General features: G+C 37.0%; 1 protein-coding gene across 4 annotated transcripts in view; it reads left to right on the top strand.

Annotated features, from left to right (window-relative positions):
- The window catches only part of POU2F1 (POU class 2 homeobox 1), a 201115-nt gene that overhangs the window by 84075 nt on the left and 95381 nt on the right, over positions 1 to 21659 (top strand). The window contains exon 1 of one of the 4 annotated variants that reach the window (XM_007989660.3): positions 18896 to 20111. The exons of the other annotated variants lie outside the window; for them this stretch is intronic. Within the exon in view, the coding sequence (XP_007987851.1) occupies positions 20084 to 20111 (28 nt within the window). The 5' untranslated portion in view covers positions 18896 to 20083. Of the gene's footprint in view, positions 1 to 18895; positions 20112 to 21659 lie in introns of those variants that run through there. 4 annotated transcript variants of the gene reach the window in all.

Raw genomic sequence — 21659 nt, 5'->3', positions numbered from 1 at the left:
CTGATAAATCCAGGTGTTATGATGATTGCCTTTAATTTTGTGGAATGATTATTAGACTTGTCAAATATATATATATTTTTATTTTTCACTCTGAAATTTGTTTGATATTTATTGATATGAAGGAGTGATGCTTGGGATGCCTGTGACCCAGCCAGCAATGGAAAATAGTTTAGGATTGGCGCTAGTTCTTAGACACTGGTCTCTTTTGAAAAAGTTGTGAAATCAGTGGAAATAGGGTATATAAATAAATTTTTCATATCATCTTTATTCTGTGACAGTATATCATTAGCATTAATCCCTGTATGGTAGTGGAATAGAAGCACTTTGTAAATAATAGTTTTATAAAATTAATGTAGTAATGAGAATGTATAATCTACATTTTACTATTTTACAAATTACCTACGTGAAGATTAAAGAAGTAACTTGCGAAAGAAGTTCCGCTTGCTAGTGTAGAACTGAGATAGACTCCAGTTCAGAATCTACATCTGACTCCTAGTCTAGTGCCTTTTTCATATTTTTGTTTTTAAGTACTTTAAGTATAAATGTACATGCCTAAGAGAATAAACAAACCATACTGATGTTTTACATGGATTTTTCTTTTGGTATAGCTTACAGTGTTACTATTAACAATATTAACAGCCATTAATTAACTGGTATATGCCTTTGAAACTTTCATATGTATTATTTTATTTAAGCCTACGAAGAACTCTTAAGAGTATTGTCCGTTTTACAGATGAAAAAACTGAGGCTCAGAAGGGCAGTCATATAGCTCAATATGCTAGAACTGGAGTTTAAACCTAGTTCTGTGTTATTTCAAAGCATGTTACTAAACTGTTTAGCCTGCTTATTTTTTAAATTAAAATTTGTGTGATCACAAATTCAACCCATCTCATGTTAACTAACACTGATTATGGAGTCATTTCCTCTCTTAATTGACCTATACAAAAATCTCAACATTTTAGAGAGAGATGAGGTAGTGTTGAGAAACCCTATATTCCTCTGTAATGATTTTAACAAAGGGAATCATACAATTTTTATAATGTAATTCAAAGATATGAATCTTATCCCACTTTAAAAATGTTATGAAATATTTGTATATCATAAACTATGTTGAAGTTCAAGTAAATGAATTTGGACAAGTCCAAAGGGATATTTTGTGTGACTGAACATTTATCTCATGTTTTCACTTTTTGTGGTTGATAAGCAATTTATTTTTGCAAGACATTTTAAAAACACTTTTCAAAATTAGCTGACACCTTTAATGAAAAAAAAATCGATGTTATAGAAGAGTATTATTCAGAAATTAATATAGCATTTCACATCTGACTGGCCTGGGGGTAAATAAAGGCTTATTATCATGAATGAAATTGTAGTGATGAAAAGTATAGAGAAAAATTTCTTCTTAGTAAAATAGCCAGAATGTCTGAGTTTGCCAAAACCAGGAGAATCTTTGCTTTAAAACCTGTCCTCATTCCCTGAAGTTCACCTTTCCTCAGGAATCTTTCATTAAGTTACTACCGCTACCTGGCTGGCCCAAAGAGGGTGGGGACACAGAGAATGTAGGCTATATATATATATATATTTTTTTTTTTTTTAAACGGGATCTCTCTCTGTTGCCCAGGCTGGAGTGCAGTGGTGAGATCTCCACTCACTGCAGCCTCCGCCTCCCAGGCTCACGTGATCCTCCCGCCTCAGCCTCCTGAGTAGCTGGTATTACAGGCATACACCACCACGCCTAGCTAATTTGTTTGTTTGTTTGTTTTATAGAGACAGGTTTGTGCCATGTTGCCCAGGCTGGTCTCAAACTCCTGAGCTCAGGCAGTCTGTCTGCCTCGGCCTCTCAAAGTGCAGGGATTACAGGCATGCGCCACTGCACCCAGCTGAATGTGATATTTAAAATATCTCTTTTAATAGCTTATATCATGTAACAGTTTATTCCTGGTAAGGTGTGGAGATCTTATAGCAAATAATTTTTACTTACATGCATTTTAATCTATGCTATTCAAAATGAGAAATAAGGTGCATTTGATTGCCTAGTGCCTTTCTGTTTTGGGCAGTCATATTTAGGGCTTTATACAAGGTGAGAAGCATTGATAGATACTTTGATATTACTTTTTAGTAAAACTCTTTCACCTAAAGCTTGTAAAGATGATGTGAAATTTATTGAGATTATCTGTCATTATGGAAAGATTATGAAATTGATTACCCTAAGAACACTTCTACCACTCATCCTATGAGTAGAAGGGCAGAAGGGTGGGGCAGGGCTGGAGCAACTAACAGTTCCTGGAATTCCTACTACTGTTGGACATATGCTAGACATGCTCACATGTATTCTTTTATTTTTAGTATACATAGAAGTGTAGAAGTATAGGAAGTAGGGCAAAAAGAAGAAAAGCGTTATGCATGGAATTATTCCCTCCTTTTTTGTTTGAACAGTCAACTTGTTAACCCTCCACATTCTTTCTTCATCTGCTTTTGGCAGCACCCGATACAGTTGATTGTTTCCAGTCTCTGAATCATAACTGCCTGGGATTGCTGTATAGTGTTCACCTGGCCAGAGGTGCTTCTCTCTTAAGTTTTCAGAAGACAACATTTATACTTCTTAAAAAATGTTATTTGAGGGTTAAAACATGAGGACAAAAAGAAGAAAAAGAAAACCTCTAGTACTTCAGACGTGTTGAGATAGTCCTAACACTATTAAGACTGTTCTTAACTGTGTACAGTAAAGATGATTTTCTGGCCTGTGGATTGAAAGTCAGTTAAAAAGCATGGAAATACTCAAAAGCATCACTTAAATTTTTTTCTTGTACTAGGAGAAAATGTTTGACAGTTGTATTTATTAAATATTTATCAAGATATAATACCGTTATTTTTCTAATTCCTGATTAGTTTCAAAACATATTATCTTAATTTTAAGGATAACCTTGGGAGACAGCATAATTATTCTCATTTTTCAAATGAGAAAATTAAGGTTCAGATGTTAGATTAGGCTTTTAGTAATGCCATAACAGGGTACTACAAACAACAGAAATTTATTGTCTCTCAGTTCTGGAGGCTAGAAGTCTAGAATAAGGTATTAGTAGGTTTGGTTCTTTCTGAGGGTTGTGAAGCAGAATCTGTTCCATCCCTATCTTGTCTTCATTTGTTCTATGTCTGTCTCTGTTCAAATTTCCCCTTTATATAAGGACAGTAGTCATACTGGATTAGGGCCAATCCTACTGACCAGATCTTAATATTTGCAAAGGCCTATTTCTCACTAAAGTTGTATTTACAGGTACAAAGGGTGTAGTAGACTTTAACGTCTTTTGGGGGAAGACACAGTTCAATCCATAACAATATAAGTCCTTTCCTCTCTTAAATAGTGTCTCGTAAGTAGGAAAGTTCGACATAGCACGTTGTAGTGACACTAAAATGATAGTTTTAAAAGAACATGACAATATATTTATAATACCACATTTAAATTTCATTTTCTAATATTATGTCTGGGGAGATTTTATTTTAAATTAACCAAGTTTCTAAAATATTAATAGAATTTTGGGTTGTAATGGTTTTCAAACCTTTTCTTCAAATAATAAGTGATGACACCAACTATGTAAAGTTATTCAAAACCCAGTGCTTAAATCTGGCTTTAAGTCTGAACTTCCATTAATAAAATTAGATCTTTAAAATGTGGACTCCTCCACAATATCTTGAAATGTCCATCAGAATACTGTTTAAATTGATGCAAGAGCGATCTGACAGTGGAATATCTGTACATTTCATATTTATGTAAAAATTGTGGTTTTACCAGTGTTAATACACATCTTGTGATTAGGGATTTCTGAGTGTTGGAGAGGTCAAAGCTACACTAGGATAACCAAAAAAAAAAAAAACTGTATGGTGATTTGTTCATCTGCTACCTTTTTCTTTCTTTGCTGTTTTTTTAAATTTCAAAATAATTTCAGAAGTACAGAAAAAATGAAAGAACAGTGCAAATAACTCATCCCTGGAACCTTTTGAGAGTAAGTTACTGACTTGATGCTCTGTCACCCCCAAATACTTTAGTGTTCTACAAATAAGGACATTCTTCTTCATAGCAACAATACAAACATAAAACTCAGGAAATTAACACTGACAGATTACTATTGACTAATCTGTAGACCCTGTTCACATTTTGCCACTTGTTCCCAAAATGTCCCTTACACCAAAATAATCCAATCCAAGACTGTGCATTGGATTTAGTTGTCATATCTCTTTACTGTTGTTCAATCTGGAATGGTTCCGTAAGTCTTTTTGATTTCTAGGGTCATGGCACTTTAGAAGAATACATTTTGTGGAGTGTTTTTGAATTTAGGTTTACCTGATGGTTCTGCATGATTAGATTCAAGTCATGCCATGCATGTTTGGCAGGAGGGTCACAGAGTGATGCCGTATTCTTATTGCATCCTTTCAGGTGGTGCAAAATTTTTATTTGTTTCTTTCTTTTTTTTTTTTTTTTGACAGAGTCTTTCTCTGTCATCCAGGCTGGAGTGCAGTGATGTGATCTTGGCTCACTGCAGCCTCTGCCACCCAGGTTCAAGCAATTCTCCTGTCTCAACCTTCCGAGTAGCTGGAACTACAGGTGCACACCACCATGCCCGGCTAATTTTTCTATTTTTAATAGAGATGGGGTTTCACTATATTGGTGATGCTGGTCTCGAACTCCCAACCTCAGGTGATCCGCCTGTCTCGACCTCCCAAAGTGCTGGGATTACTGGCCTGAGCCACCGCACCTGTCCTGTTTTTTGACTGATTGCGTTACCTTTGATCACTTAAGGTGATGTTTGTCAGTCTTCTCTTCTGTAAAGTTGTGCTTCTCTTTGTAATTAATAATTATTTTATGGGGAAACTGTAAATTTTCATCACCAAGTTTTCATTTACTAGATTTAATAGTGGTTCTCCCTCGCTCCCTCCCTCTCTCCATCCCTTCCTTCCTCCCAGATCTCACTCTGTCACCCAAGCTGGAGTACAGTGGCATAGTCATAGCTCACTGAAGCTTCAAACTCCTGGGCTTAAGAGATACTCCCACCTCAGCTTCTTGAGAAGCTGAGACTACAGGTGCATGCCACCGCACCTGGCTGACTTTTAAATTTTTTATAGAGACAGGATCTCACTCTGTTGTTCAGGCCGATCTCAAACTCCTGCACTCAAGTAATCTGTCTGCCTAGGCCTCCTAAAGTGCTGGGATTACAGGCATGAACCATCGTACCTGGCTTTTTGTTATTTTTTTAACTGAACTAATTACTGTGATGGTTTTCAAATATTGATTTCCTAATTATATTGTTCTACATTATTTGGCATTCTACTATAAGGAAAAGCTTTCTCTTCTCTATATTTATATCTGTATGGACTCCTGAATTCCTTTAAGTAATAGTTATAATTCACTCATTTTTTTTCTTGTCCAGATTGTCTAAAATTTGGCTAATGGGAATCCCTTCAAACTGGTCTTGTATCTTTTTCACATATTCCCATAGTTTTTAAAAGTACTTCCACTAATAGTTTTTTTTTTTGTTTTTGTTTTTGTTTTGAGAATCCCTGTTTTATTAATGGTAGAAAGTAGCGTTTAGAAATCAAGATGTGGGTGCCAAGTATGCTTATTGCTGTAGGGGTATTATTGTCCCCAGGCACTCCATGGACAGAACTAGAGAATAGAATATATGTGTATGTGTGTGTATTTTACTTAAAGCTGTGTTTATTTCTGCATTTGTATATTTTGAAAACCATTGACTTTATACCAAAACCTGTAATTCCAATTTGGTATTGTAGAGTTGATTCTAGATTTTTCTCTGTTTACGGTTTTAGTTCCTTTCCCCAACAGTGGTACACTTAACTCACATTATCCTTAAAATACTTACTACAGTTTCTCTCTCCATATAACCATTCTCCTCGTTGCTGCTCCCTGCTCACTTTCCTAAGCTTGGATGCCTGCCTTGCTCAGCCCCATCTAATGACTTTTGGACTGAATTATGAAAAAAAGTTCATTTTTTAAATGACAAATATTAAATTGGACAAATTCGCTTCTACTACACCACCTTTGGTTAATTTGCTTCCTCTATTCTTATTTATTTTTAATTTGGAACCCTATTAGTTCCATGTTGATGGAAATTCTTTGAGATTTTTTTTAATTAAGCTTAATTAGGCATTTTATATTATCTTAATCTTACTCTTAGGAGCTGTTACATTTAAGGTGTTAAAGATAATTAGCTGGCTAACTAGAGATGCTCTGAACATTGATTATTTTTAATTTCAAAGCATATAATCAGTTTAAAATGAATTGCTTTCATTATATGAAAACATTCCATCATTTATGAAGAACAATAAGGACTTTTTAATGTTTTTAAGTCAATTCTGGTCTCATTTGCCTCAGCTCTAAATTCTTTTCATAGAACATTATTTATGAACAAGTAATGCCAGAAAATAAGATAAATTCCAAAAACCTCAAGGAGTTACTATATGTATGAAGATGATTTATGTGCAAATTTTTTCTTACTAGACTGGTCTAGGGATATTGATTAACTTTAGAATTTGTTAGCAAAATATAAATAGCAAATATAAAAAGAATATTTAACTTTTAAACTGTTAGAGAGGGGAAGAAAGAGGAATGAAGAAATTACATTTGATATTCAAAACCAGGAAAGAAGGGGAAGGGAGATCCACAACAAAGAACAGATAAAGTAAATAAAAACTGTAAAATGACATGATGGGAAAAGGCCAAATATATCAGTAATCACAAAGGAAGTAGTAAATGGGTTAAACAAACTTCTACTCAGATTGGATTTTTAAAAAATGAAATGAAAATCCTGTCTATTTCTTTTCATAAGTGACACACCTAAAACCAAATGACACAGAAAAGATGATTAATGAATCTATGGAGCTATGCCAGTCAAATAGTATAAAAACAAAAAAGCTGTTATACAGTAAATTCTGAGGCCAAAAAAGGGAGGGAGGTAGATAAAGGAAGATAATTTTGAAGTGGTAAAGGAATAGTTTACCAAGCAGAAATGTCCATGTACATAAAAATGTTTAATATAAAATGCCTAATCGATAGACATAATTACCACGATGACAGAGATGTTAGGATTATCTGACAAGGATTTTAAAGCAGCTGTCATAAAAATGCTTCAATGAGTAATTATGGACATACTTGAAACAAATGAAAAAAATATGAAGTCTGAGTAAAGAAATAGGCCTCAGTAAATAGAAAATATAAAGAAAAACTAAATGGAAATTTTTGAACAGCTGCAATATCTGGATTAAAACTCACTGTGTAGGCTCACAACAGAATGGAGGAGACAGAGTGAACTGGAAGATGGAACAATAGAAATTACCCAATCTGAACAAGAAAGAGAAAAGAGAACAAATAATCATTGGACCCTCAGGGACTTTTAGGACTAAAGCAAAAAGATCTACAACAAAAGTTCTAACTTTCATCTGAGTACTGGGAGAAGAGGAGAAAGAGGGTGGGGCTGAAAAGTACTTTCAGAACACTGAAAACTCCCCAAATTTGGTAGAAGACATATACCCGTATGGATTTAAGAAACTGAGCAAATTTCAAGCAGAAAATTTTCACCCAAAAAAAAAAAAAAAAATCTCCAAGACACATTTTTAATAAAACTTACATAAACTGGAGACAAAGGAAAAAATCTTGAAAACAGAGAGAAATGACATCTTACCTATGGGAAAAACAATTCCAGGGATAGTGGATTTCTTAGCAGAAACCATGGAGCCCAGGAGGCCAAGGCATAGTATTTTTCAGGTAGAGAGAGAGCTCAAACTCCCCCAAATCTATATCTAGCAAAAATATCCTTCAGGAATGAAGGGGAAATCAAGACATTGTTAGATGAAGGAAAAGAAAGAAAATTTACCTCCAGCAGACCTACCCTAAAAGAATGACTACCATAGTTTATAATGGAACTGAAAAGTTCCTATCGTTTGGTGATGTCTTGGTGATTCTGGCCCTGTGTAGGCCTAGTCTACTTTGAGTCTTAGTTTTTAACAAAAAAATATTTTAAATAGAAAAAACTCATAGAAAGGATGTAAAGAAAGAAAATATTTTTGTGCAGCTATACAACGTCTTTGTATTTTAAGCTACTGTGGGTTATTACAAAAAGCATTTATTTATTTATTTATTCATTCATTCATTCATTTATTTATTTATGGAGACAGAGTCTTGCTCTGTTGCCTAGTCTGGAATGCAGTGGCGCAATCTTGTCTCACTGCAACCTCCACCTCCTTGGTTCAAGCAGTTACCCTGCACACCAAGCCTGGCTAATTTTTTTCTTGTTTGTGTGTGGTGTTTTTCTTTTTTTTTTTGAGACGGAGTCTTACTCTGTCGCCCAGGCTGGTAAGATCTCGGCTCACTGCAACCTCCGTCTGCCGGGTTCAAGCGATTTTCCTGCCTCAGCCTCCTGAGTAACTGAGATTACAGGCATGCGCCACCATGCCCAGCTAATTTTTGTATTGTTGTTTTTTGTTTTTGTTTTTTTACGGGAGATGTTTCACCATTTTGGTCAGTCCTGACAGGATCTGCCCACCTTGGCCTCCCAAAGTGCTGGGATTACAGGCGTGAGCCACTGCGCCTGGCCAATTTTTTTTTATTTTTTATTTTTATTTTTGGAGATAGAGTCTTGCTCTGTGCCCAGGCTGGAGTACAGTGGCACAATCTCAGCTCACTGCAACCTCCACTTCCCGGGTTAAGTGATTATCCTGCCTCAGCATCCCAAATAGTGGAATTTCAAGCGTGTGCCACCATGCCCAACTAATTTTTGTATTTTTAGTAGAAACAAGGTTTCACCTAGTTTGTTGTTGGCCCTGTGGTTTCGAACTCCTGACCTCAAGTAATCTACCCGCCTCAGCTTCCCTAAAGTGCTGGGATTACAGGTGTGAGCCACCACACTTGGCTAAAAGTCAGGTTTTTTTTTTTTTTTAATGAGAAGTTTATAAAGTAAATAAGTTACAGTGAGCTAAGGTTAATTTATTATTCAAGAAAAAAATTTATTTTTATAAATTGAGTGTAGCCTAAGCGTAAAGGCTTTCTCTAGTTGACACTAGGGTACAGTAATGTCTTAGGCCTTCATTCACATTCACTCACAACCCCCTCACTGGCTCACCCACAGCAATTTCTGGTCCTCCAAGTCTCATTCATGGTAAGTGCCCTTTATAGGTATACCATTTTTAATCTTTCATACTGTATTTTTACTGTATCTTTTCTATGTTTATGTATGTTCAGATATTCCAATACCATTTTAGAAATACTTGTTAGAAATACAAATACCATTGTGTTGCAATTACCTACAGTATTCACGCTAACATGCTGTATAGATTTGTAGCCCAGGAGCTATAGGCTATGCCGTATAGCCTGGGCATATAGTAGGCTATACCATCTAGTTTTTTGTAAGTATGTTCATACAATGATGAAACCACCAAATGACGGATTTCTTAGAACATAGCCCCATTGTTAAACAAAGTATGACTGTATACTTGATTGTAAATCCAACAAAATATATACAGGATTTATATGCTGAGAACCACAAAATACTGATGAGAGAAATCAAGGAAGATACAGAGTAAAGGAGAGATATACTATATTCAGGGATTAGAAGGCGTAACATAGGAAAGATCAGTTCTCCCCAAATTGATATGCAGGTTTAATGTAATTTCTGTCAAAATTCTCACACACTTTTTTTCTAGACATGAACAAGATTATTCTAAAATTAATATGGAAATACAAAGGAATTGAAATAGCCGAAAAAATTTTGAAGAAGAGTAAGAGTCAGTTACCCCAATTCAAGACATATTATACAGCCACAAGAATGAAGCCTGAGAGTATTGGTGGAGGGATTAACACAGATCAACGGAACGGAATATCTAACCCAGAAATTGACCCAGAGACATATAGCCAACTTATTTGTGACTAAGGTACAGAAGCAATTCAATGGTGTAAGAATAGTCTTTTTGACAAATGACTGAAGAAAAAAACAAAACAGGAACTCAACCTAAACCTCACATTAAAAAAAAAAAACAAAACACAACATCTTCAGGATGCAGGATTTGGTGAACAGTTTTTAAACATAACACCAAACATACAGTCCATGAAAAAATTGATAAATTGGCTTATCAAAATTAAAATAATTTTGCTATGTGCAAACCTCTGTTAAGAGGATGAAGAGACGTGGTCCACAGTGGGAGAAAATATTTGCAAAGAACATATCTGATAAAGGACTCCTGTCTACAATATATAAAGAACTTTCAAAATTCAACCCTAAGGAAACAATTCATTAGAAAATGAAATTTTTGGATTTTTTTAGAACTCCTGTAATCCCAGCACTTTGGGAGGCCGAGGCAGGAAGATCACAAGGTCAGGAGTTCAAGACCAGCCTGGCCAAGATGGTGAAACCTCGTCTCTACTAAAAATACAAAATATTAACTGAGCATGGTGGCACGCACCTGTAATCCCAGCTACTTGGGAGGGTGAGGCAGAGAATTGCTTGAACCCTGGAGGCGGAGGTTGCAGTGAGCCGAGATTGTGCCACTGCACTCCAGCCTGGGCAACAGCAAGACTCCATCTCAGGGGGAAAAAAAAAAAGAAAACTTCAAAAGAAAGAAATAGACTGTCACTGAAGAGACTGTATGGATGGCAAATAAACACATAAAAGGGTGTTCAGTATTACTAACCACTAGGGAAATGCAAATTAAGATCACCATAAGCTATCACTGCACACCTACTAGAACAGCTAAAATAAAAAATAGTGACAATACCAAATGCTAGTAGATTTGGAGAAGCAGATCTCTCTTACATTGTCTGTGGTAATGTAAAGTGGTATAGGTATTCTGAAAAATATCTGACAATTTCTTAAAAAATGAAACAGTTCAGGCATGGTGGTTCCTGCCTGTAATCCCAATACTTAGGAAGTCTGAGGTGGGAGGATAGCTTGAGCCCAGGAGATCCAGACCATCCTGGGCAACACAGGGAGACCCTGTCTCTACAAAAATAAAAAAAAGCCAGGCATTGTGGTGTGCACCTATGATCCCAGCTACTTGGGAGGCTGAGGTGGGAGGATTGCTTGAGCTCGGGAGGTTGAGGCTGTAGTAAGCTGTGATTACACCACTGAAGTCCAGCCTGGGTAACAAAAGTGAGACCCTGTCTCCAAACAACAACAATAACAAAATCCCTAAACCTAATACACATAGAGTTTGAATATTTGTCCCCGCCCAGCTCTCGTGTCAAATTGTAATCTCCAGTGTTGAAGGTGGGGCCTGGTGGGAAGTATTTGGATTATGGGGGTGGATCCCTTATAGCTTGGTGCAGTCTTCTTGATAGTGAGTTCTCGCGGGATCTAGTCATTTTAAAGGGTGTGGCAACCCCCCTCCCCAGTCTCTGTCTCTCTTGCTCCTGCTTTTGCCGTATGGCATGCCTGCTCCTGCCTTCACCTTCTACTGTGATTGTAAGCCTCCTGAGGTCTCCTCAAAAGCAGAGGCTGCTATGCTTCCTATACAGCCTGCAGAACCTGAGCCAGTTAAACCTCTTTTCGTATACATTACCCAGCCTCAGGCATTTCTTTATAGCAATGCAAGAATGGCCTAATACATACATACACCCTATGCACTAGCAGTCTCACTTCTGTGCATTTATCGCAGAGAAATAAAAAATTATGTTCACATAAAAATATGTATATAGATGTGCTTTACATATTATATATAAAAGTCCTGTATCAGAAATGTGCTTTGTAAATATTTTCCCGCAGTGTGGACTTGTCATCCTCTGTACATCCTGTGTACGAATGTTTACAGCAGGTTTATTTTAATAGCCTAAAACTTAGAAACAGCCAAAAAGTCCCTCAATAAGTAAATGCCGAGCAAACAGTGGGGTATTGTTGAGTGTGGTGCCTCATGCCTGTAATCCCAGCTACTTGGGAGACAGAAGTGGGATGATGGCTCGTTCAAGACCAGCCTGAGCAACATAGTGAGAACTTGTCTCTAAAAAAAAAAAATTTTTGTCCGGGCGTGGTGGCTCAAGCCTGTAATCCCAGCACTTTGGGAGGCCGAGACGGGCGGATCACAAGGTCAGGAGATCGAGACCATCCTGGCTAACACGGTGAAACCCCGTCTCTACTAAACAATACAAAAAAAACTAGCCCGGCGTGGTGGCGGGCACCTGTAGTCCCAGCTACTTGGGAGGCTGAGGCGGGAGAATGGCGTAAACCCGGGAGGCGGAACTTGCAGTGAGCCGAGATCCGACCACTGCACTCCAGCCTGGGTGACAGCGAGACTCCGTCTCAAAAAAAAAAAAAAAAAAAAAATTTTTTTTTTTTTTTTTTTTTTTTTAAATTAGCCAGGTGTGGTGATCTACTGGTAGTCCCAGCTACTAGGGAGGCTAAGGCGGGATGATCGATTGAGCCCAGGAGTTCAAGGCTGTATTGAACTATGATTACACCACAGCACTCCAGTCTGGGCAACAGAGAGATACCCCATCTCTTAAAAATAAATAAATAAATAAACCCTGAAATTAAAAAGCAAACTTTGGGACATCTGTACCATGGAATACTTAATATTCAGTAAGAAAAAGGAATAACTATTGATACACACAAAAGCTTGGTTGGATCTCAAAGGATGCATAATGCCGAGTAAAAAATGCCAATCTCAAATGGTCATGTTACGTATGTTTCCACTTGTATAGCGTTACCAAAATGACCAGCTATAAAGGTAGATAGCAGATTAGTGGTTGTCAGGGATTAGAAATAGCCCAAGGGATAGGAGTTGTTGTGACTGTCATAGGGTAGCAGGACAGAATTCTGTGTGATGAAATAGTTCTGTATCTTGATTGCAATGATAGTTACAGGAACCTGCACGTGTGACCTTAAAATGACGTAGAAGTATACTTTATAGGAAGATCAGTTGTTTGGATTTAATATAATAGTGTAGTTACATAAGACGTAACCAGTGGAGAAATTAATGAATGGTACATGGGATCCATCTTTGAAGATTCCTTTGCATTTCTAATAATTTCAAAATAAAATGTTAAAAGCAAAAGAGAGGGATATAATAATTGCTATAGGATTTCAGAGAAAGAAATAGTTCCTTAATAACTAGGAGAATGAGGGAAGACCTGAGGCCATAGCTTTTGAATAGTTTTTATAGGATAGGTAGACTTTTCATGAAACAATACAGGGAAAAGAAGGGTATTTTGGACAGATTGAGGTTAATAAATGTTTATGGAATGACTACCACTATATGATTATTAAGAAATGTTAATAACATCTGATTAGGCTGAAGAAAACTTTAATTAATTGAGTGTATCTTTAGATTTTATATCTGATACAGAACTCTGGGATATTTGTTACCCTTGTGTTGTAACACAGATTCTGGAAGCCTGAGTGTAACAGATAGAGAGAAAACATAAATTACCAGTATCAGAAATGAAACGGAACAGTTCAAAAAATGGATGGAAATAATCAAAGCTGCCTCGGTTTTAAGCAAAACAAGGCTTATTTTTTCATGGATTTACGAAATTGAATCAGAGAAGAAGTCACATTTTATTTGTTGAAATAGGAGAACTCTAATATTATTTTTATTTTTTGAGATGAAGTCTCACTCTGTCACCCAGGCTGGAGTGCGGTGTCACAGTCTAGGCTCACTGCGACTTCTGCCTCTTGCGTTCAAGCAATTCTTGTGCCTCAGCCTCCTGAGTAGCTGGAACTATAGGTGCATACCACCACAGGTGACTAAATTTTTGTGTATTTAGTAGAGATGGGGTTTCACCATGTTGGCCTGGCTGGTCTTGAACTGCTGACCTCAGGTGATCCTCCTGCCTTCGCCTCTCAAAGTGCTGGGATTAGAGGCATGAGCCACCACGCCTGGCTAGAACTCTAATACTAGACAACAATGTCAAGACAACTTACTATATAGGCCTGTGTTAAAACTCCATAGTGACCTATTCTTTTTCTCCCCGGAATGTTCACAGTTTATAATTACACATTTTGGTGATTGCTTAATATTTCTATTATTCAATTACAAGCTTTCTGAAGCTTGTCCTTGCCAAGACCAGTGGAGACCCTAAGCCAGCAGCACCAGAGGAATTAAAGACACACACACAGAAATACAGAGTGTGGAGCGGGAATCGGGGCTGACAGCCTTCAGAGCTAAGAGCCACGAACAGAGTTTTACCCGCGTATTTGTTGACAGCAAGCCAGTGATAAGCATTGTTTCTATAGATTATAGATTAACTAAAACAAAGGGATGGGAAACAAAGGGATAGGCTCTGGCTAGTTATCTGCAGCAGGAACTTGTCCTTAAGGCACAGATCGCTCATACTATTGTTTTTGGTTCAGGAACACCTTAAGGGGTTTTCCGCCCTGGGTGGGCCAAGTGTTCCTTGCCCTCATTCTGGTAAACCAGCAACCTTCAGCGTGGGTGTCATAGCCATCAAGAGCATGTCACAGTGCTGCAGAGATTTTGTTTATGGCCATTTTGGGGGCCTGTTTATGGCCAGATTTGGGGACCTGTTCCCAACACATTCTTGTCTTCCCAATTCCTATCCCTGTGCCTGAAAACACTTAGTAAATACTTGTTGAATCTATTAATGATTGAAATCAGTCATTGATTTGGCAAAACACTTTAAACTAGAATGAAAGAAATACAGTCATGGAAGTAAAGAAACAGTATGGTAGGATAGGATCATGTAGGATAGGCTAGACAGATAAGTTTAGTGAAATGGTAAAACTTTAATAGAGCTACACAAAGATTTAAGCTTTTACAACCAAGAAATTCGGGATTGGATTTTGTAATAGGTTTAAAGAATGCCAGATTGTTAGAGTGAACAGTAGATGAGCTATGTATATAGGTGTAAAAATGTAATATAGCACAGGTTAAAAGAGACCAGAAACATGTCATTTCAAACTGCTTTCCAGTAGTTTCGTAGCTTTCTCAGTGAACCACCACTTAAATGACTTGATGAGATTAACTGACAGCCCATTCCTGTTTGAAGCACTGATTCCCTATATAGTGTGCTGAAGACTTACTTCATGGTATGTCTACCAGTTGAGTTGTAAAGTTATCAAGAACCATTTACTTGTTTGTGCTCCCAATACTGTTCATGCTAGTTGTACTAATTTTAATCAACTATTTATTTATTATTTATTATTATTATTTGGGATCCAAACTCAAAGGAAAGACTTTGGCCCCCAAAATTGGTGAATGAATGCATATTTGTATGCTTTGGGTTAAAATACAATGATTATGTATATGTGTTTATGATATTTAGGTTGACCATTTTGTTCAATCAGCCAACCAACTACTGATCGGAGTCTCATGGGATAAGAATTTTTACCCATTTTATTTTATTTGTCTTCCTCTCATACCTCCGTAGTATGCCTGAGTCCCCAACCCCCACCATACCTCGGCTCTCTGTTTAGTAGCTATGTGACCCTAAGGGTCATTAACTAGGCCTCAGTTTACTTTTTATGAAGATTGTCCTTCAGATTGCTTGTTATGAATAGCCACGTTGATAAAGTACATTTCTTTCATGGTGTCTGCCCATCTAGATTTTTAGTAAATGATAGAAATTCCATTAAGTATTTTAAAAGATTTTTTTTTGGGGGGGAGGGGACACTGAGAGCCCCATAATGTAACCTTCGAGGGTATCATTTACATAGTCTGTGATGTAGTTGACAAGAATGGTGGCAGTGCCAATACCTGTCACTTGATTCTGAGTCTAAAATTTTCAAATCCTGGAATGTTCTTTCATATTTGGTGGGCATTAGTAAAGTGATTTTAGGCTGTACGTGTGTGATGGCTTTTTTGGACTTTTTTTGTAAATAATTATTGATAATATTTGAGGTACTAAGTATTTTTATTAGTGAGTGTTGAAATATCATTGTTTTCTGTAAGTTAATAGGACGCTAAATTATTGGTAGATTGGAAAAGAGACAAAGGTTGGAAAGGATAATGGTGTACTGTTGAGATTGTCTGGGGTGAAACCTGTGGAACTAAAAGATACAGACACCCCCCCCCCATGATACAGAAAGGAGGTAACAGGGAATAATTGTTGAGTCAGACATTTCTACTTGTTCAACAAGGTATACGGTTAGTACAGAATAGAGGGTACAAATGGCTATTCATATAGAACATGACCAGGCTGGATGTTAATGATTTAGTAAGGTAGAGTATAGGCGAATGTCAGTTCACTCTCACATAAAAAGTGTGTTTCAAAACACTAGTTTGTGATTTAGTTGTCATTGCCCTCAATTACATTTCTGATGATACCTACACTGGCCCATAAGATCATGAGTGTAAAAATATTTTAATACTAGTAGTGTTGGCTGGGCATGGTGGCTCACGCCTGTAATCCCAGCACTTTGGGAGGCCGAGGCGGGCGAATCACGAGGTAAGGAGTTTGAGACCAGCCTGGCTAACATGGTGAAACCCCGTCTCTACTAAAAATACAAAAATTAGCCTGACTTGGTGGCAGGCACCTGTAATCCCAGCTACTTGGGAGGCTGAGGCAGGAGAATCGCTTGAAACCAGAAGGCTGAGGTTGCAGTAAACCGAGATTGCACCACTGCATTCTAGCACGGGCAAAAGAGTGAAACTCTGTCTCAAAAAAACAAAAACAAAAACAAAAACAAAACTACCAGTTTCTGGGTCCTGGAAGAGCATTTGTCCCCTCTTTTAGGGGGAAAAAAAAAGCCTACATTTTAGGCATAGTTGTGAAATACATGAATTTGAATTTGCCCTTCCAGCTCCTTTTTATACTTCCATATGTTACTATTATTTCCTATTATTACTACCTTCTATGAACCCTTTGCCCCCATTACCCCACCCCCAATCCAGGTCCTCTAAATATCAGTTATTTTATTATTTATTGGCCTCTTCTCTAGTAAAAACAACCATTGCCTCACTAATCAACTTCTAAACTAGGTGTTAAATGAAAGCAGTGGGATTGGATTAATTCATGCTCAAGTGTGAATGACCGACAATCCCACAAACCTCTTAAAAATGGTTTCCCTTTGTACAAAGGGTGTTCTTTCTAGGTTAAGTTTTAGTCTAATTGATTCTTTGCTATTATTTCAGACAGATGACCAAGTGAAACAGACATTTGAACTTTGTGGGAAAAGCTGTTATTTTCTTCTTTTGGACATAAATGTGCCATGGTTGGGGAGTACAGGCAAGAGATGGTGACCATCCCTCTCCCAATCCATCTATAGAGGCTTGGACAAACTCTTGGGGTTTAAACTTCCCCTCTAAAATTAGTAAGGTACTTAGATCAAGAGTGGCAGAAAGGGACTTTTCTCACCTTTCCTTCCCACTTTAGCAAAGCGAACTTTTTTGTCTGGGTGAGCTTTGCAGTAGAGGGGAAAGGGGTCCCACTCTAGATAGTATCCTGTGTGGGCTGGTAAACTATAGCCTCCCTGCCACAGGTCCTGTGGGCCTCTCTTAGCCTGAGGGGGAGGCTGTTTCACTAAGAAGGTGCCGCTCCTGTTGGGTACAGACACACTCCTTTGTCAGCAATGATTGTCTGGCTCCAAGTCATCCTTAGCTAATATATGAAAGACCACACTGGCACTAGAAAGGTAGTTTAAAGATGTTATTACATAAAGTAGAAAAGAGCAGATGGTAAGTTGCAGAAATATCCCATAATAAATGCAAACAGTAAATGTAAAATTTTGTAAAGGCAGAACAGGAGGGAAGTAAACATTTATTGATCTACTGTAATCTAGTCACATTCACCACTGCTTCTCATCTTTTCTCACCAAGGAGAATTTGTATAATCCAACATATTCTACCTTAAAAGCTCATTTGAAATTTGTGTTCTCTTCTATAATGTATTCTTATTTTAATACAAAGTGCTGCGAAATATTAAATAAGATTGATGCTTTCAAAAGATGTACCATGTTTATCCAATGATTTGATGTCTGCGCTGGCACAACTGCATCACATTCCTCCAGTCCACGCTCTTGTCTGAGAAGCATGAAAAATTTATCTCACAATAACCTCATGAAAGGGATATCATCATTTTATAGATGAGAAAATTAAGGCTGGAGGAGGGAAGGAACTTAAACAGGTATTACAGGTACTAAATGGCCGTGTTAAGTTTCTCCCCCAAAGTCTCTCCTCTTAAGCATTTTGTGATTCTGTAAAACAGTAAAACTGGTAATGCAGAGTGCTGATCCAAAAGTTGAAGGTTTTTGGTCCTCTACTGACTTGCATGGGAATCATTTTAAAGGCTCCTTATTAAAATCTGTCTTTCATTTCCTCATATGCATGTTGAGTTTAATTTCAACCTTAATGTTGGGAAAAGGTGCATACGTATTTTTAAAATCAGACATTTGATATTCTTGAAGACTAGTTCTAAATAAAAGCAGTTATTAATGGGATGACATCTTTGAGAACTCTCCTCAAATCTAGTGCACTCTTCTGTGTATCTGTACACACCTGACTTGTAAACACAATGTCTTTGCCGCCATTTACTGGTTTCTTCACTACACTGAAAACATACCATTCAGTCTGCTGCTTTACCACCTCCCAGCAATTCCCTACATGTGTAACTCATCCATAATGCATACGAATAGCCGAGAGCATAGATTCTGATGTCAGAAAATTCTAGTTTTAAATCCTGACTCCGAATTACTGGTGTGACATTGAATAAAGTGTTTTAGTTCTCTGTGCCTCAGTTTTCTTACTTTAATAATATTTAAGGAAAGAAAGGGGTAATAATGCTTATTACTCCATGGAGGTTTTGTAAATCTTCTCCTGAATTGTCTGTGATGATTAGACTGTTGTCATTGTAATACCTGAAAAATGTTGGGTTGATGACTTACCTTGTACATTTGTACCCGGTACAAATGTACAAACATATAGTTTAGTAAGGATTATATATGTGTGTGTGTTTATTAAGTGAAATTTATCTCAGAATACCAAGTAATTCCACAATTAACATGGCCCACCCTTTGACAATAGAGATTCTAAGTAACAAACTGTCTTCTTTCTACTTGAGATTTATTTCATGGGGGAAGGATACTGCATAATATGTAGCATTCAGCTAATCTATTCTGCTAATTTGGTAGTATAAAAAGATTTGTAGATAATGAATTTCTATACTCTTTAAGATACACACCTTGCACTGCTTCTGGGTTTACTGTTGCGGTGTCTTAAAGTGGGACTTTCTCTTGACGGAAGTGTGTTAAGAATTGGAAAATTCCCTATCAGTAGACTAGCACCATCTTGACAGCCTTGTGTTCTGCTTCTACCTTGCTAATTGTTTCCTTGGGATTATTTGGATTGTGTAGAAAGCTTTTTGCAAATCCTCTTATTACTGAAGTCATTGTTGCCAGCAGGAATAAGATTAAAGGTGCTTAAGTCTGTAGAGTTGTTTCTAATTTGTACGTGTCATTTCAGTGGCATTTTAACAGAACTCTGTCTCCTGTATCTCCCTTCTCCCCTGGTACTATCTCCAGTTAGGTCCAACAAGCCAGGCCATTGGAAGAAGCCTCATTTTATCCTCCTAATTATTATGCTGGCACTCAGGAGATAATTTTTCCCTTCATGCACTGCCAATTAATATGCAAATAACCTGATAAATATTTATGCAATGATTTAAATTATGCAGGGAGTGCTTTCAGTATATTCTGTAAATGAATTGTTCATGGACTTCAAAGTGCTGGCTGCTGTGCTAACGAGGAGAGATTTGCATAAGGCCCTAATCACGCGCATACTGATTAAGCTTCATTATGGAAACTGCCAGCTGCAATCTTTGTTTCTATTTTATTACAAAAAGAGGAACTTTTTCATGCTTCAGTTGCCTTGACAATGTCAGTCGTAGCTGGTAGGAGAGACTAAAACTCCTCTGAGCAACTGAAGTTTCCTTATTCAGTTGAAGATTGCTATGGTGTAACAGAAGTTGTATTTTGCTTTTCCCCTTAATCCACTTTCCACCCTGCCCAACCCCCCTTTTTTCTTAAGAACATAGTGTAGATTTGTTAGAAATAGTAGTACCTTCTTTCCCCACCCCAAACTGCTACCTGTTTCTTCCTTGTTTGGACTCTCTGCTCCTCTAGAAGAATTCACAGCAATGCTGGACTGCAGTGACTATATTCTAGGTGGGTACCAGCACAGTTCTTTTCTTAGAAGCTTTAATATGGAAATAGCGTGTGTCGGGTTGACTATGCATAAATGCTTAATCGCATATGCAGCCTATGTGGGGGGAGGGGGAGAGTTGGACTGAGCAGGGAAGGAGGAAAGCATTTGCAAAGCACAAGCTTACTTGAATTTGCAGTAGGTCCCTCCTTGTGACTGGCTCTTCTGGTTCAGAGGGTATTGTTAGTAAATACAGTGAATTTAGAGTTCAGCTTGAATGAATATTTTTGCTTTTTGGAAATTCCTATTGAGAACATTTCACGTAGTTATAAAAACATCTTAAATCTGAAACAAGGCATGACTGTACATAGATATTAATATTAACATATTAATAAAAATGTTTTCCATACCTAATGAGAACATCTTGTACAAAAACCAAAATGCTCAGTGAAAAATAAGGTTGAGTCACAGTGCAGAATAGTTTTCATAAATGTTAATAAAGAGGGTAATTTATACCCTCTTTAAATTAGTTCTTTTGATTGATTTCCAGATTTTAGAAACTATTAACTGTTCTCAGATTTTTGCTAGGATTCGTTCTCTTTTTAATTTTGTTGAAATAAACTATATACTCTAGATAACTGCAATTTTAAATGTTGGAAAACCTTTTTAGAGTTTTCTGTATAGAACAGCAAGGCTTTTGGAGTGGAAGGATGTCCAGCTTCAATTTATTAAAACCATCGTTGGTGATGGAGATTTCAAATAAATCAAGGCACTTTGATTTTTAGATATATGGTGGCTAATGGCGGTCGTATTTTGTGTGGAGTTCTGTCTGTTTATATGCAGAATTATTGAGACTTTTTTTAGTTACTCTAGTCACCTGGAAAGTTAAAATGATATGAACTCCAGGACGTGGATATCTTACATTTAAAACTTTTGCAAATGACTTTTTTCCTATATTGTCATTTTCCGCACTTGAAAATTGAAGCTGCTCCTGTCACCTTCGTAGTTGCCAAAGATAAAGTAAAATGATACTTCTGAAAATGTTTGAATTCTTGTGCAGAAGGCATGACCTAAACCCAGGGTAGCAGTATCTGCCCAGCACAGTAAAAGCCACTATGTAAAGTTTGAGTGACAGAAACAACAAATTTATGTCAGGAATTCAGTCTTGTATTTACTCTTTGACATTTACTTAGTTGGGAATTCAAAAAAAGGAAAGAAAAATACCTTTTTGAAATATTTTTAACATTTCATTTTAGAATTAGAAATTGCATCTCTTACTTTCAGTTAATAGTAAATATTATTTAAACAGTCTTCCCATTGTTGTGCAATTCTACTTTTGTGTGTATGTGAAGTAATGTTTTATTTTTGTGTGTATGTGAGATAATTTTGTTAAATGCTTTTGAAGCTCTTGACAGTTCAGTAGAAGAATCTGAGAAGATTCATTTAAAACACATAATCTTTATTATCTGTGACATAATCTTTAATTTATAGATGGGAAAATCAGAATATGAATTATACAAGGTCAGGCTTATGACTTGTTAAGAATTATGCTTCTTTATTTCTGCAGTACC

The sequence above is a fragment of the Chlorocebus sabaeus genome, chromosome 25, assembly GCF_047675955.1.
Source record: "Chlorocebus sabaeus isolate Y175 chromosome 25, mChlSab1.0.hap1, whole genome shotgun sequence".
NCBI lineage: Eukaryota > Metazoa > Chordata > Mammalia > Primates > Cercopithecidae > Chlorocebus > Chlorocebus sabaeus.
This window is presented reverse-complemented; position numbering and strand designations above follow the sequence as displayed.